This window comes from Etheostoma cragini, chromosome 4 (genome assembly GCF_013103735.1).
Source record: "Etheostoma cragini isolate CJK2018 chromosome 4, CSU_Ecrag_1.0, whole genome shotgun sequence".
Lineage (NCBI taxonomy): Eukaryota > Metazoa > Chordata > Actinopteri > Perciformes > Percidae > Etheostoma > Etheostoma cragini.
The window spans coordinates 29078979-29091357 of record NC_048410.1 but is presented as its reverse complement, the minus strand read 5'-3'; the positions used below and the strand labels follow the sequence as shown (position 1 = coordinate 29091357).

Here is a 12379-nt window from a genome sequence, read left to right as displayed (position 1 = left end):
CGCAGGGAACAGAAACGCGTAGAAGGGCACAGCAGGGCGTAGCAGGGCACAGCAGGACGTAGCAGGGCACAGCAGGGTGTAGCAGGGCACCACAGAGCGTAGCAGGGCACAGCAGGGCATAGCAGGGCACAGCAGGGCGTAGCAGGGCTTAGCAGGGCACAGCAGGGCACAGCAGGGCGTTGCAGGGAACAGAAACGCGTAGAAGGGCACCGCAGGGCGCATTCAAGCAGGTGTGGGCTTGTTTTGACATATTTGGCCTGCAACTCACCTCCTCAGTGCTTGCCATGAACAGCACTATACTCTGTTTGAGTCTGTAAAACAACTAGCAGATTAGGTGTTTATGCTTTATAAACAGCAACAGCAATATAACCCTCATAATTTCCTTGGGTCAAATTGACCCTTTTCCTATATCCATGTTATTTTTAATTCCCCAAAATAACATGATTGATTCCACCCAACGCTCTTTGGCAACTACAAATCTCTACTTTCATTAATTTTGGGGCGTCTTATTCAATTTTATAGCATTTGAAAACAAATTGAAGTGTTTTTTTAAATAGTATTGAGTCAAAGTTGACATATTCCAGTCTGTGATTATCATCAACATCCATTCCTTTAATTTTAGTCTAAATAGTTCCTAATTTCTGCTTTTCTAACTCAAACATTAAGTATAATTTCCTATAAATGAGGTAAAAAAACCTGTTGATTTTCCATTTTGATGGGAAGAAACACGAGGGTTAATCAGGTGCTAGATGACATATACCTTAATTACATGCAGGTTATAGTATTTTAATTGCCCCAATGCAGTTTCCTTTGACTACTTTCACATATGAAAGGAAAATTGAAAGCAGTGACTGTGTTGGAATGCAGCCTCCTGTGTTGGCTTGGTTACGGTTAATCTTGTATTACAGGATTGTAGGATTAGAGTTTATTAAGCTGCCGAGGGGTTTTAGGTACATAAATCCCACAAGTTGGGGAAATTGAAGTTGAAGGGTTGCGTGTGTGTGTTTGTGTGTGTGTGTGTGTCTTTCCAAACTGTGGGTGCTGTACTTCATACCCACCTGGAAAAAAAAAATCAGACAGGACAAATAAAATCCCCAGTTCATTTTCTGAAGACACATTTTTTATTAAGAAATAAAAAAAAGTTTTACACCATTTGTAAAACCTGTTCATACACATATTTTTTTTTTCAATTTTTTTTTCTACCTAGCTTACAGGTTGGCCATAGAAATAAAAATAAAACCTTTCAAATTCTTTAAAAAATGTTTTTTTGCTTCACCAAGAATTAAAAAAACATTTTCTCATGTACATTCTCAAAAAGGAAGGGCTGGCATACAGTATAATGCAGGAAAGAGTGTCAGAAGGAATCAGGCGACAGAGAGGATGGGAAGGATGAGTGGGACTCCATTTCCCAGAGGACTTAGTGCTGAGATTCCCAGTGTTTAAGCTAAAGGAGGAAGGATGATTGTACAGCCTCAACAGTCCCCACAAGTCAAATGTTGAATAAAAGCTATGAACGCCCAAAACTGTAACTTGGGTTACATCATATGCTAGATATGGTTCTCCGAGTAAGTTTTTCAAACGTTCAACCAAAGAACCAAGACGATCCTTGCATTAAGGAAATGGAGCCCCATTTGTGTTCCTTCGCAGCCATACAGTCGTCGTTTTGTGTCACCTCTATAGCCCGAAGGTCACATTTGAGTGGTCCAATGTTGCATCGCAGAACCAGAATCAGATCCGGAATTCTGCAGATATGGTATGTTGTTTTCACACCAGTAATACACACATACAAACAGGATGTAGGCAACATGGGATTTCCAATCAGGTTATCTGTTCCTGTGTAGATGTAGTTTGGTTCTTATATTTCTTTGATAAAGCACTAAGGTTGCAGGGTTTTGGTGAAGTGGAGTTGGATTTAGACAGAAATGGCTGATAAAAGCAGAATGTAGAAATTGCATACACGGTTTTAAAAGGAAAGCCCACATCTGATATGGTGTAATCTGGTTTTATGTGTACTGCTTTTGCTGCTGCTGTGGGGAAGGTTTCCCAAAAGCAGCCAAAAAGGTATTTGTTCCATTACAAATACCACATACAAGCCTTATAGGGGACTGGTTAGATTCAGTTGAAGTATCGCTGATGTGTTAGTAGATTAGAAATGGTGGACTTTGGAGGCTTTTGCAGTATTGAGATAAACATAGGCAGATAGGAGGAAGGTGGGCTTAGTGGCAGTGTTACTGTGTTTCATCCCCTTCACAAACTCACAACATAGCAGTGCGTCACAACAATACAAAAAAAGTAGCATTTCGCTTCAGTTTAACGTGACAACGTCTTCATCATTCTCAGTGCATTTCAAATCACAAGATCTTTGTTGGAGCAGAAGTTTGGTTTTTAGTTCCACACTGCAGAGCCTTCTGGGGCGGGTTTTTTAATTTGAATGGACCCAAAATTTCCTTCATCAAGAATTCACAGGCTATCGACTTGAAGTGTTCCAAAGATTAGTACCACTTCTTGGTAAAACAAGAAAAATAAAAAAGTTTTCTACAAAGTATTGCACGTAACAAATCGTAGCTTTTTTTTTCTTGATTGATAGTCCAACAACAGAGGTTCAAATACACTAGATTTGGAATACAAAAAGGCAAACGTGACAGACACACAATCAAAAATAAACTCAAACAAGAAACTGACAGAAGTCACCAAAAGACAAAAGAAAAACAAGAAAGCAATTTTTCTCATCCTAAAAAATAAATCTTCAGAAACGGTTACATTCACCCGCAGGTGACTTTCACATATGTATTTAACATTCGGCGGTAAAAACTTGTGCATCGCTAATGCTTCGATTCTCTTGCAAATTCATTGTTATCTAAGAAAAATCGGTTAGCTTAGATCAAGGGAAGGTTTAGGCTAAATGAAGGGGAGTGTAAGAAGGCAGGAGGACTGGTACATACTGGAGATATACACACAGAGGCAGAATAAACCAATAAATGATGATATTAGTTATTATTTGTGGTCCATGATTCCCCCCCCCCCCCCCCCCCCAAAAAAAGGATCTCAGCACTCAGGAAAAGATTGTATTCAATCGTGAGAGTTATGAACAAGATCAGCTGTGTTTTATTTAACTGTTCCTGTTTTCTAAATGCTATGAATCCTTATTTTTTACATGCTTCTGACGCGGTTGTTCTGGCTGGAAAGTGCTGACAGGTCTTTCCTTTCAGCAATATTTTCCTTTTTCTTAGTGCAAAGATCCTTAAGGGGAATCTAGAACCAGATCTGTACAAAAAGTCGAAGATTAAAATGAAGCTTTGTGTATGAAAACGGGACGTCTGCGATGGGAGCTCGGCTGTACAAAGACGACTCATTTAGGAAAAGTTTGTCACTGTATGAAAATAGATGTCTGCTGTGGATTTGGTTTCACAAATCCCGTCTTTAATGATACTCTATTCTATCTGAAGAAATCAAATAAATCGACAAAAGTAATAATCAAAATCTTAGAGGACACAAAAATGAGGCCCTGTTGGTCAAATTCCTGCATAACTGTATATATGACATGAATGAAAAGTTTAGTATGAATATTTTGATCTATTTTAATACTTCTGCTTTTAGGGGCAAACAGAAGCACTTAAAGCTGAAAGCCTTAGGGTTTTGACAGTATTCAGATTTTTTTGGAAGCCAATGAGGACCCTGAATTAAAAAAAAACATGGCAGTGTTTTCTTTTTGGCCTCATCATTTGATATAAAGTCAATATACAAATAAGGTGCGATAAAACTCACTTTGACTCACCCTGTCTGTACGCTTGCCTTTGATTGTGGAAAACCAAGGCAGTTAAGTTGGGATTTTCCATCCTGTGTGGCAAAGAACTGATCTAATGGCCTTTCAAGCTGGACAAAAAACATCAATTTTGTTTGCTACCACAGTTAAAAGTCTACATTTCCCAACACTGGATTACTGCATCTATAGGAGACGGGACACTGGTGACACACACACGTTACACAGACATATTAAAGTGAATGCAACAGTAATGTCATACTTGTTAAATAGTCTGCTTTCAGTTGTTAAAGGCTCACGTCAACAATATCATGGCCATCTAAAGACATTTTAAATGAGCTCTAAATGCATCGACGTAAGTTGGATGTAAGTACAGGTTTTAGGGGTGTCAGACACAACCTCCCAGTGTTATTTTCATATACAACTTATATTATATGGTGCCCAATTTCACAGCTTATACTCCATCCAAAGTTTAGTTTACTACTCTCTTCATTCTTGATTGTTTTTTGGTTTGAATTCCAGGCATCACATTAAGGTCTTACAAAGTCCGACAATACGCAACATTTCAAGTTATGTTTTTTTTTGAATGTTTAGAACTATTTTTAGTTGGAGTTGCATTGCCAAAAAAACTCACTGTAATTAGCCCGAGTGATGATAGAAGCCCAGTTCCCACCGATTTTTAGGGAATTTAAGGTGGAGTGGGTTCACAGTCTAAAACTTGCATTTGCATGCCTTTTAATTGCATTTTCGAGCCCTTTGGGCTTCCTTTTTAGCTTCCAGCTCTCATTTGGACTGAGAGGGAAGCAATGTGGTAACTGTGGGAAAGACATGTCCAAACTGTCCTTTCCTGGCTCGGATTCGTCTGCAGCCAGCTGCCACATATCACAGCGCCTGGAAGGGATCTGGACACTCAGACGAGTAGACAGTCTGGCTGATTTTGTCGGGAGTGTCACCCGACCAGTAGCTGCTTTTTACCATTGGTCTGGCTGAATGTACCCAAATCAAATACTGCCCCTTGGTATTTACAGAAGGGGAAAAGCTATAAACCCCCAACACCTACTAACTTACAGATGGAGCCATTGTAGAATCAACTTGCGTTTTTTTTTCTGTACAGTGAACTACACAAAAGAAAACAGTTGCGTTCTTGTTTGCAAAGACGGAACTGTCGGCCACACCAACGCTGGAAAAAATGACTGATGTAGGATTATTCCTACAATGGCTGCCACTGTAAATGAATGATTTGTATAACAGCTTAGTATTTTCACCTGATGAAAGAAGTGTTCCTTTTTCTATGCAAAAACTACATCATCAATAGTGACTACCAATAACAATATAGGCTCAATAAAAAGAAAATTAAAAAGAAATATTAACATTGACAGAGGAAGAAAAAAAAACTAACAACAATGGGACTTCTTCTGTGGAAATTAAAACAAATCCAATCCAAAAATTGTAAGCCAAGAGTGCCTATAGCAGTCACTTATGGACTGTAAACTGGTCTAGGAAAGAGATAGATAGATAAAGAGATAGATACAGACTGTTTAGCTACTACTGTACAGTACGCCACAGACAACACACTCAAGGGTTCAACCTACACACTTCAAATCCTTTCAGATTCCTCTCTCACTGTGCAGGAGCAAGTTTCAGTGCAAGTTCTCTCTTTGTCCCATAGCGTATGGCCATGGAAGATGGGGATATTTGTGCTAAGGTGCATTTAAAAACCAGGATACCCAGGTTTGAAAAGAGTCAACGGCATTTGTGTAATTTTTCTTTTTAGCTGCACCGGGCATATGTGTGTGTTAGTAGCTCCTAGTGAAAACACAGAAAGAAAAAAACAGCTTGTATCACTCGCGGGATCGGGAAACTTCCCACGCGACAGCCACATATTGAAATTTAGGACGGTAAAGTTTGGTCACCTTTCTCACATCTTGCCTTGTGCAGCTGAAATATCATAATCAGATTGTCTGATTACTGAAGAGGGGACTTTATGCCTGTCTGTGTCTCATTGGGACATGGGTAGAAAATATCTTTCTTAACTAATAACGCTGTACCTGCAGTTCCTTGATCATCACCTCAACCAGGCCTAGGAACAGAAAAAGCCAAAGTTGAACCCTACGGTGCACGTGCTCAGATGAGAGCTCCGTGTTCACCGAAACAGACAAAGAGCTGTTATACTCGAAAACTGGTGATCCGCGATCGATGTCAGAAACGTTTTTTTTTCTCTATTTTGTGGCCACAAAAGGCTGTTTGATTCCAAGACTCAATAACCACTTCTTCCTTCTTCTTTTTTTTTTTTTTCTTCTTTTTTTTCAGAACAATGGCTGGTTTTCTGTAAAAGTAGCCGGTGTAACAAAACATAGATATGTACCAGCGGATGACCAGAGGCTGGTGTGAATGTGCCACTGGGCCTTTATATGAGACATTAGTGGGACATGTCTCACATGGATGTTACAAATAGGAGGGGAAAAGGACCAGCACCAGTCATTCAGAAAAAGATTTGAAATGTGATTAAGAAAACCCATCAAGAGCAAACTACTTCCATAGTATTCCTACAATATTTGAAACTGGAACCTATTTTTTTTCCTTAAAACCCTTATCGGTCCACCAGACAGACAGACAGATAGACAGAAAACTAGCTAGCTTTAGAAGCATCTGAGAGGACGGGAGAGGAGAGGAGAGGAGAGCGATCTCATGGAGAGCCTCCGCCTCATTCCTTTACATCATGGTTTCTACAATGGTGTGGGTGGGGGCCTTCATCAGCAGGCCCTTGTTCCCGTTGGGGTCCAGCGGGTAGGACAGCTCCTTGAGGCCACGGTGGTCTGCAGGACGGGAGCTGGCCCCGCCACGAACCGGGGCAGCCACCGCCTTGATCCTCTGCAGGAAGGAAGGAGAGAAGGAAGGATGGACGGAAGGAAGGAAGCAAGGAAGGAAGAGAGGAAGGAAGGAAGGATTGAAGGACAAAAGAAAGGAAGGGAGAAAGAGAGAAAGGAAGTGAGGATGGACGGAAGGATGAAAGAAAGGAAGGAAGGATGGATGATGGAAGGACAGAAGGATGAAAGGAGGGAAGAAAGAAAGGACGGATGAGAGGATGGACGGAAGAGAGGATGGACGGAAAGACGGAAGGATGAAAGGAAGGAAAAAAGAGAGGATGGACGGAGGGATGAAAGGAAGCAAGAAAGGAAGGAAGGATGAAAAGGACAAAGAAAAGAGAGATGCAAGGATGAAAGGAACCAATAAAGGAAGGAATGATGAATGGGAGGACAAAAGGAAGGAAGGATGAAAGCAAGGAAGGAAGGAAGCAAGGATGACGGAAGGACGGAAGGATTAAATGAAGGAAAAAAAAGGATGAAAGGAAGGAAGAGAGGATGAAAGGAAGGAAAGGAAGGGTGGAAGGAAAGAAGGGATGGATTGGAGAAGTGTGCGAGAAGGACAAGTTAAAGGGGAGAGAAGAAAGAGAAGGAGGGAGGAGATAGAGACGGGGAAGCAAAGAGCACGGAAGGATGAACGGATGAAAAGGTAAGTGAAAGAGAGGAACGGAGCGAGCAGTATCGGAAAGTAGAGTGAGGAAAAGAGAGGGGAGATGAAAAAAGAGATCAGAGGGTGTTTGATTAGTTTTACACAAAAAAACTACAAAATCTACATTTAAGGTGATTAAAATAATCATTTTTTCATTCAGTGGAATGAGCGTCTCTGATCTAGAGCTGACAAGAGGAATCGATTGGTCGTCAACTGTTAAATTGATCACCAACCATTTTGATAATCTGTCAATTACTTATGAAAAAAATCTCTGATTCCATCTTCATAAACATGAATATTTTCTCCTTTCCTCATTAACAATATCTATGACTTGTGGACAGAACAAGAGATTTGAGGGCGTCATCTTGGGCTTTGGGCAACATTTTCTTTTACCATTATGTGACATTTTTACAGGACAAACAAAAAATCCATTAATATATACATAAATAAATAAATAAATAATCAAAAGATTGATCAACAATGAAAAAAGAAAAAAGCTGCATAGCTGGCAGACGGCCCCCCCCCGCCCACCTCAATGAGCGGCCCGTCAGATCGGATGATCTTGATGACGACCACCATGGGGATGCAGATCATGGAGGACAGGGCCAGGGTCCAGCCGATCCCGATGGCCCAGTCCGGGTACTCGTAGACCTTGTTGTACGTCAGCGGCTTGTATTTGACCAAAGAGAAGATGAAGCAGCCCTGAGGGGAAGAGGAACACACGGCATTTAAAGCACTCGCTACTTGTCTGAGTTTGAAAAGTCAGGGTAGAAAGACTTAACTTCAAGTCGCTTTGGATGAAAAAGTGTCAGCTAAATGACACGTGTGTGAGGTAGACTTGAACCAGCAACCCTCCAGTTCCCAACCCAACTCCCTACAGACTGAGCTACTGCCCCCTATGCAATGGGAGGTTTCAACACTGATCTCAGCGTTTAAAGGGATAGTTTCCCATTTGAAATGTTTTGTATCTGAGTAAGAACACAATGGCCCGAGGGTATCAATGTAGTATTTCATTTATTCAATTATGTTTTTAGGATTTTCTTGTGTTTACATGCTGTTGAGACATTTTAGTAAAACATAATGCAAGGTTCAAGGCGAAGACTGCATACTGAATTTTAAGTTAATTACGTCACTTCAATTCAGATTATTAATGAGGGGGACAGTGCAAATTAACAAAATAAATGCATGATGAGGTAGGTTTAAATAAATGACAGAGTTAGCCAAAAAGGCTTTTTTTTAAACTGATTTCCACTCTCAATTTAAAATGGCGACACGTCTCTTTAAGAAACGTGGCCATCATGATGAGCCTTGTACAAGTTTCAGGAAGTAGAAGCATTGTTTTCATGAAAAGAGGAAGCAGTCAAACTCTTGGTTATGGAGTACTGGTTATTGCAATAAGAGCAGAATCTTACCATGCACAGTAAAGGAGTGATGTAACTCCAGCTCCATTTCATCCAACGATTTGGTCTGTAGCCAAGCATGTCCTCAAGTGCATCATAGAAATTATCAACGCCTGGGAAGACAGTGAAATTAGTAGGACATTAATAAACACTGACAAATAAACTCTCACTCTGTAACACAATGCACCAGGACTAATATTTAGAATTTCACAACAATAAATAGGCAAGAAGATGTTGTTTCTATCCAAGAAAGGCAAAGTGCTTTACACGGGGAATTAAGATAGAGGGAAATAAAATAAAGAACTTAGAAAACAGAACAGAAAATAAGTTTGCAATGCAGAAAATGAATTAACCTAAGTCACAGAGAGTTATAATTAATCTATGTTTCTAATGTTGGATAACTTGTGCATGGATGATTTTCAGCTACAATATTTTGTTACTTAGATGTACTCTTGCTTCAGCGGATTTAGTGTATACTTCATAAAGTTCCAACAATGGCCTTAGCTTGTTTTTACCTCGACATAATTCAGAAAAATGTCCTAAAAGTTCCGGTTACACTTTATTTAATGTATCTAGATAAAAGTGACATGACACTGTCATGAATATTACAAATAAGTCCTACATGTTCATGACATAACGCTTCTTTTAGTAGGAGTCATTTGGTTTTGTCATGACAATTTAGGGTTAGAGTTCATGTGTCATGACAGTGTCATGTGTTCATGACGATGTCATGTAACTCTTATGTAGATACCTTCAATAAAGGTACTTCATTAAGTTCCAACAATGGCCTTAGCTTGTTTTTACCTCGACACAATTCAGAAAAATGTCCTAAAAGTTCCGTTTACACTTTACTTAAAAGTATCTAGATAATAGTGACATGACACTGTCAAGAACGTGACATGAACACTATAAATAACCCATACATGTTCATGACATAACGCTTCTTTTAGTAAGAGTCATTTGGTTTTGTCATGACAAGTTAGGGTTAGAGTTCATGTGTCATGACAGTGTCATGTGTTCATGGCAATGTCATGTCACTCTTATGTAGATACCTTTAATAAAGGTACTTCATAGAGTTCCAACAATGGCCTTAGCTTGTTTTTACCTCGACACAATTCAGAAAAATGTCCTAAAAGTTCTGGTTACACTTTACTTTAAGGTATCTAGATAAGAGTGACATGACACTGTCATGAACGTGTCATGAACATCATAAATAAATCATAAATGTTCATGACACAACGCTTCTTTTAGTTAGTGGTATTTGGTTTTGTCATGACAAGTTAGGGTTAGGGTTCATGTTAAATGACAGTGTCATGTGTTCATGACGATGTCATGTCACTCTTATGTAGATACATTCAATAAAGGTACTTCATAAAGTTCCAACAATGGCCTTAGCTTGATTTGACCTCGACACAATTCCGAAAAATGTCCTAAAAGTTCTGGCGCTTTACTTAATGTATCTAGATAAGAGTGACATGACACTGTCATGAGCGTGACATGAACGCTATAAATACGCTAATGCTAGCTACTTGCCAATAGCCCCGGCAGATGGAAAACACTAAAGAAGTTCCATCCTTGTTACAGGCTTTAGAGCAAGGGTACCCTATTTGGGGCCTGCGGGCCAAGTTTGTCCATGGCCCGACATGGATTTGACATGCTCATGCTTATTTTCCTTTTACTTCAAAAGTAAAGACTACAAAAGGTACATTTTGTGCAGTTAAAAAGTAATCTGAGTTTAAAGGCAATGTAATGCACGGTGCTGTTAAAATTCCTGATTTTAATTACATACGCATGTTTTGTCTACACAAAATGGCAAGAATTTATTCCACAACATCAACATTTATTTTCGGCCAGTTGCCTTCCATCCAGATACATTTTGGCCTTTTATATGAAAGAATTTGGGCAACTCTGCGTAACAGCATTGATATATCCCTCGGATGTATCATAAGATGCATGTATTAAAAGAACACATGGAGAGTAACAACCATTAGCTATATCCATTACAGCTACAGGAACTAGGAGAACCGTCACATGAGCGTGCCCAGTGCAGTCCCGCGGGTTGCGTGGAACCCGAGCGCTCTTTGGTGACGTGGTTGATTACGTAACTGTTGGTCCTCTGTCTATCATCGTATAAAACCCGCCCTGACAATTTGATTGGTCTTGTTCGAGCATAGTTACTCCACAACGGATCAAGTCCAGACCAAACTGGCTAGCATCCAGGCTAAGAGTTTGATTTTCAATCGATTCATGATGCATTGTTACATCCATATTTCTTTTATTTGCAGTTGCATTACCAGCAATTGGCCTGCGGTCTGATAAAAAGGCTTTGCTGTCTCTAAATGGACTTAGCTGTGATACAGCTATCTATGGATCTATACATGCTCTTTGAGAGAGTGCAAAACAAAAAAGCAGCCGGACGTCAAAGTCAGAGTATGGAGACATTACAAGACAATACATTAGAAGCTTCCTGTATAGTAGTAAGTTATTAGGTATACATCCTACAGGATCACACTATTTAGTTATATTTTGAAGCATGGTACTTACCATAAACCCAGGCAACAGCTATACATTCAAAGAATGCCACCCACAGAAGGCACACACCGCTAGCTGCATAGTAATCAAAGAGCTGGAAAACATACATGCCACCCTGCAGACAGAAACACAGACAAACAGGTTTTAAAATCTGCTTTTTCCAAGTACATATATCAGGCAATATTTTCATCTCACGTTAAATATTAAAACCTGTGCAGGGTCTATATTCTTGTTCCTTTCAGTGCATACAGATTCAGTTTAGTCTTCCTCAATACACTTAGACTCAGGAACACTTACTAAAGTGCAAGAGCTTGTAAATAATATATGATAATGATCCTAAAAAAATGTAAAACGGGACATTTTCAAGACTTAATGACCAAATTTGAGCAGCCGACATGTCCGCATGCGAGACAGCTATTGTGTGTGTGTGTGTGTGTGTGTGTGTGTGTGTGTGTGTGTGTGTGTGTCAGTGTCTTTTCAGTTTTAACAATCATGGGAATCCTAAACTTGAACCAGGCCACCGCAGCCATAAAAAGATGTTGTCATGGGAACAACAGAAGGACAGAGAGAGAGAGAAAGAGAGAGAAAGAAAGGCAAAATAGAATGACAGAAGGGAGCTGGAATTTTCTGTGAGACCAGGTTTGCATTGGATGAATGAAGAAAAGAGTGATGAAAGAAGGAGGAGTGTGTGATTAAGTGCAGGAATTGGAATCATTGGATGGACAGAAACAAACTACAAAAATCTCTAATTTGCTCTTTTGTACCATAACTGACTCGACCTACAGATATTTCATCAAAGTGTTTCATGATTTAAAGAATGATTTTTATTGGGGGAAAAGCCTGTAGCTCATAGGAAATATGGATATTTTTTTAGTTATTTTTTACACAGGGACTTATGCTAACTGCATTGTGTAACCCAGTCGTAACATGTAACCCTAGTTCCAGTCGAGATAGTTATCTGGTCTTACTCACGTTATATTCTCATAGTTTCGGTACGTAGACAAATGAATGAATAAGCAAAGTACAATGGGTCTTAGGCTTGATGCAACTTGAAGAAATTACGCATTTTCACACGTTGTTCCAGTACAAGTCACTTTGTTTGGTTGTAATGGAGCTTGGCAGTGATCCAAGGTACATGTCTATACATGTTTCTTTCCAAAGTGCCCAGTCATAG

At 39.7% G+C, this 12379-nt stretch overlaps 1 protein-coding gene across 1 annotated transcript in view; it reads right to left on the bottom strand.

Annotated features, from left to right (window-relative positions):
- Positions 1-1270: 1270 nt before the first annotated feature.
- Positions 1271-12379, bottom strand: part of LOC117944024 (sodium- and chloride-dependent taurine transporter-like) — a 44839-nt gene continuing 33730 nt past the window's right edge. Inside the window, exons 12-15 of the mRNA XM_034870538.1 lie at positions 11218-11320; positions 8686-8786; positions 7805-7975; positions 1271-6631 (exon numbers count right to left, since the gene is read on the bottom strand). Coding sequence (XP_034726429.1) covers positions 6473-6631; positions 7805-7975; positions 8686-8786; positions 11218-11320 — 534 coding nt within the window. The 3' untranslated portion in view covers positions 1271-6472. The remainder of the gene's footprint in view (positions 6632-7804; positions 7976-8685; positions 8787-11217; positions 11321-12379) is intronic.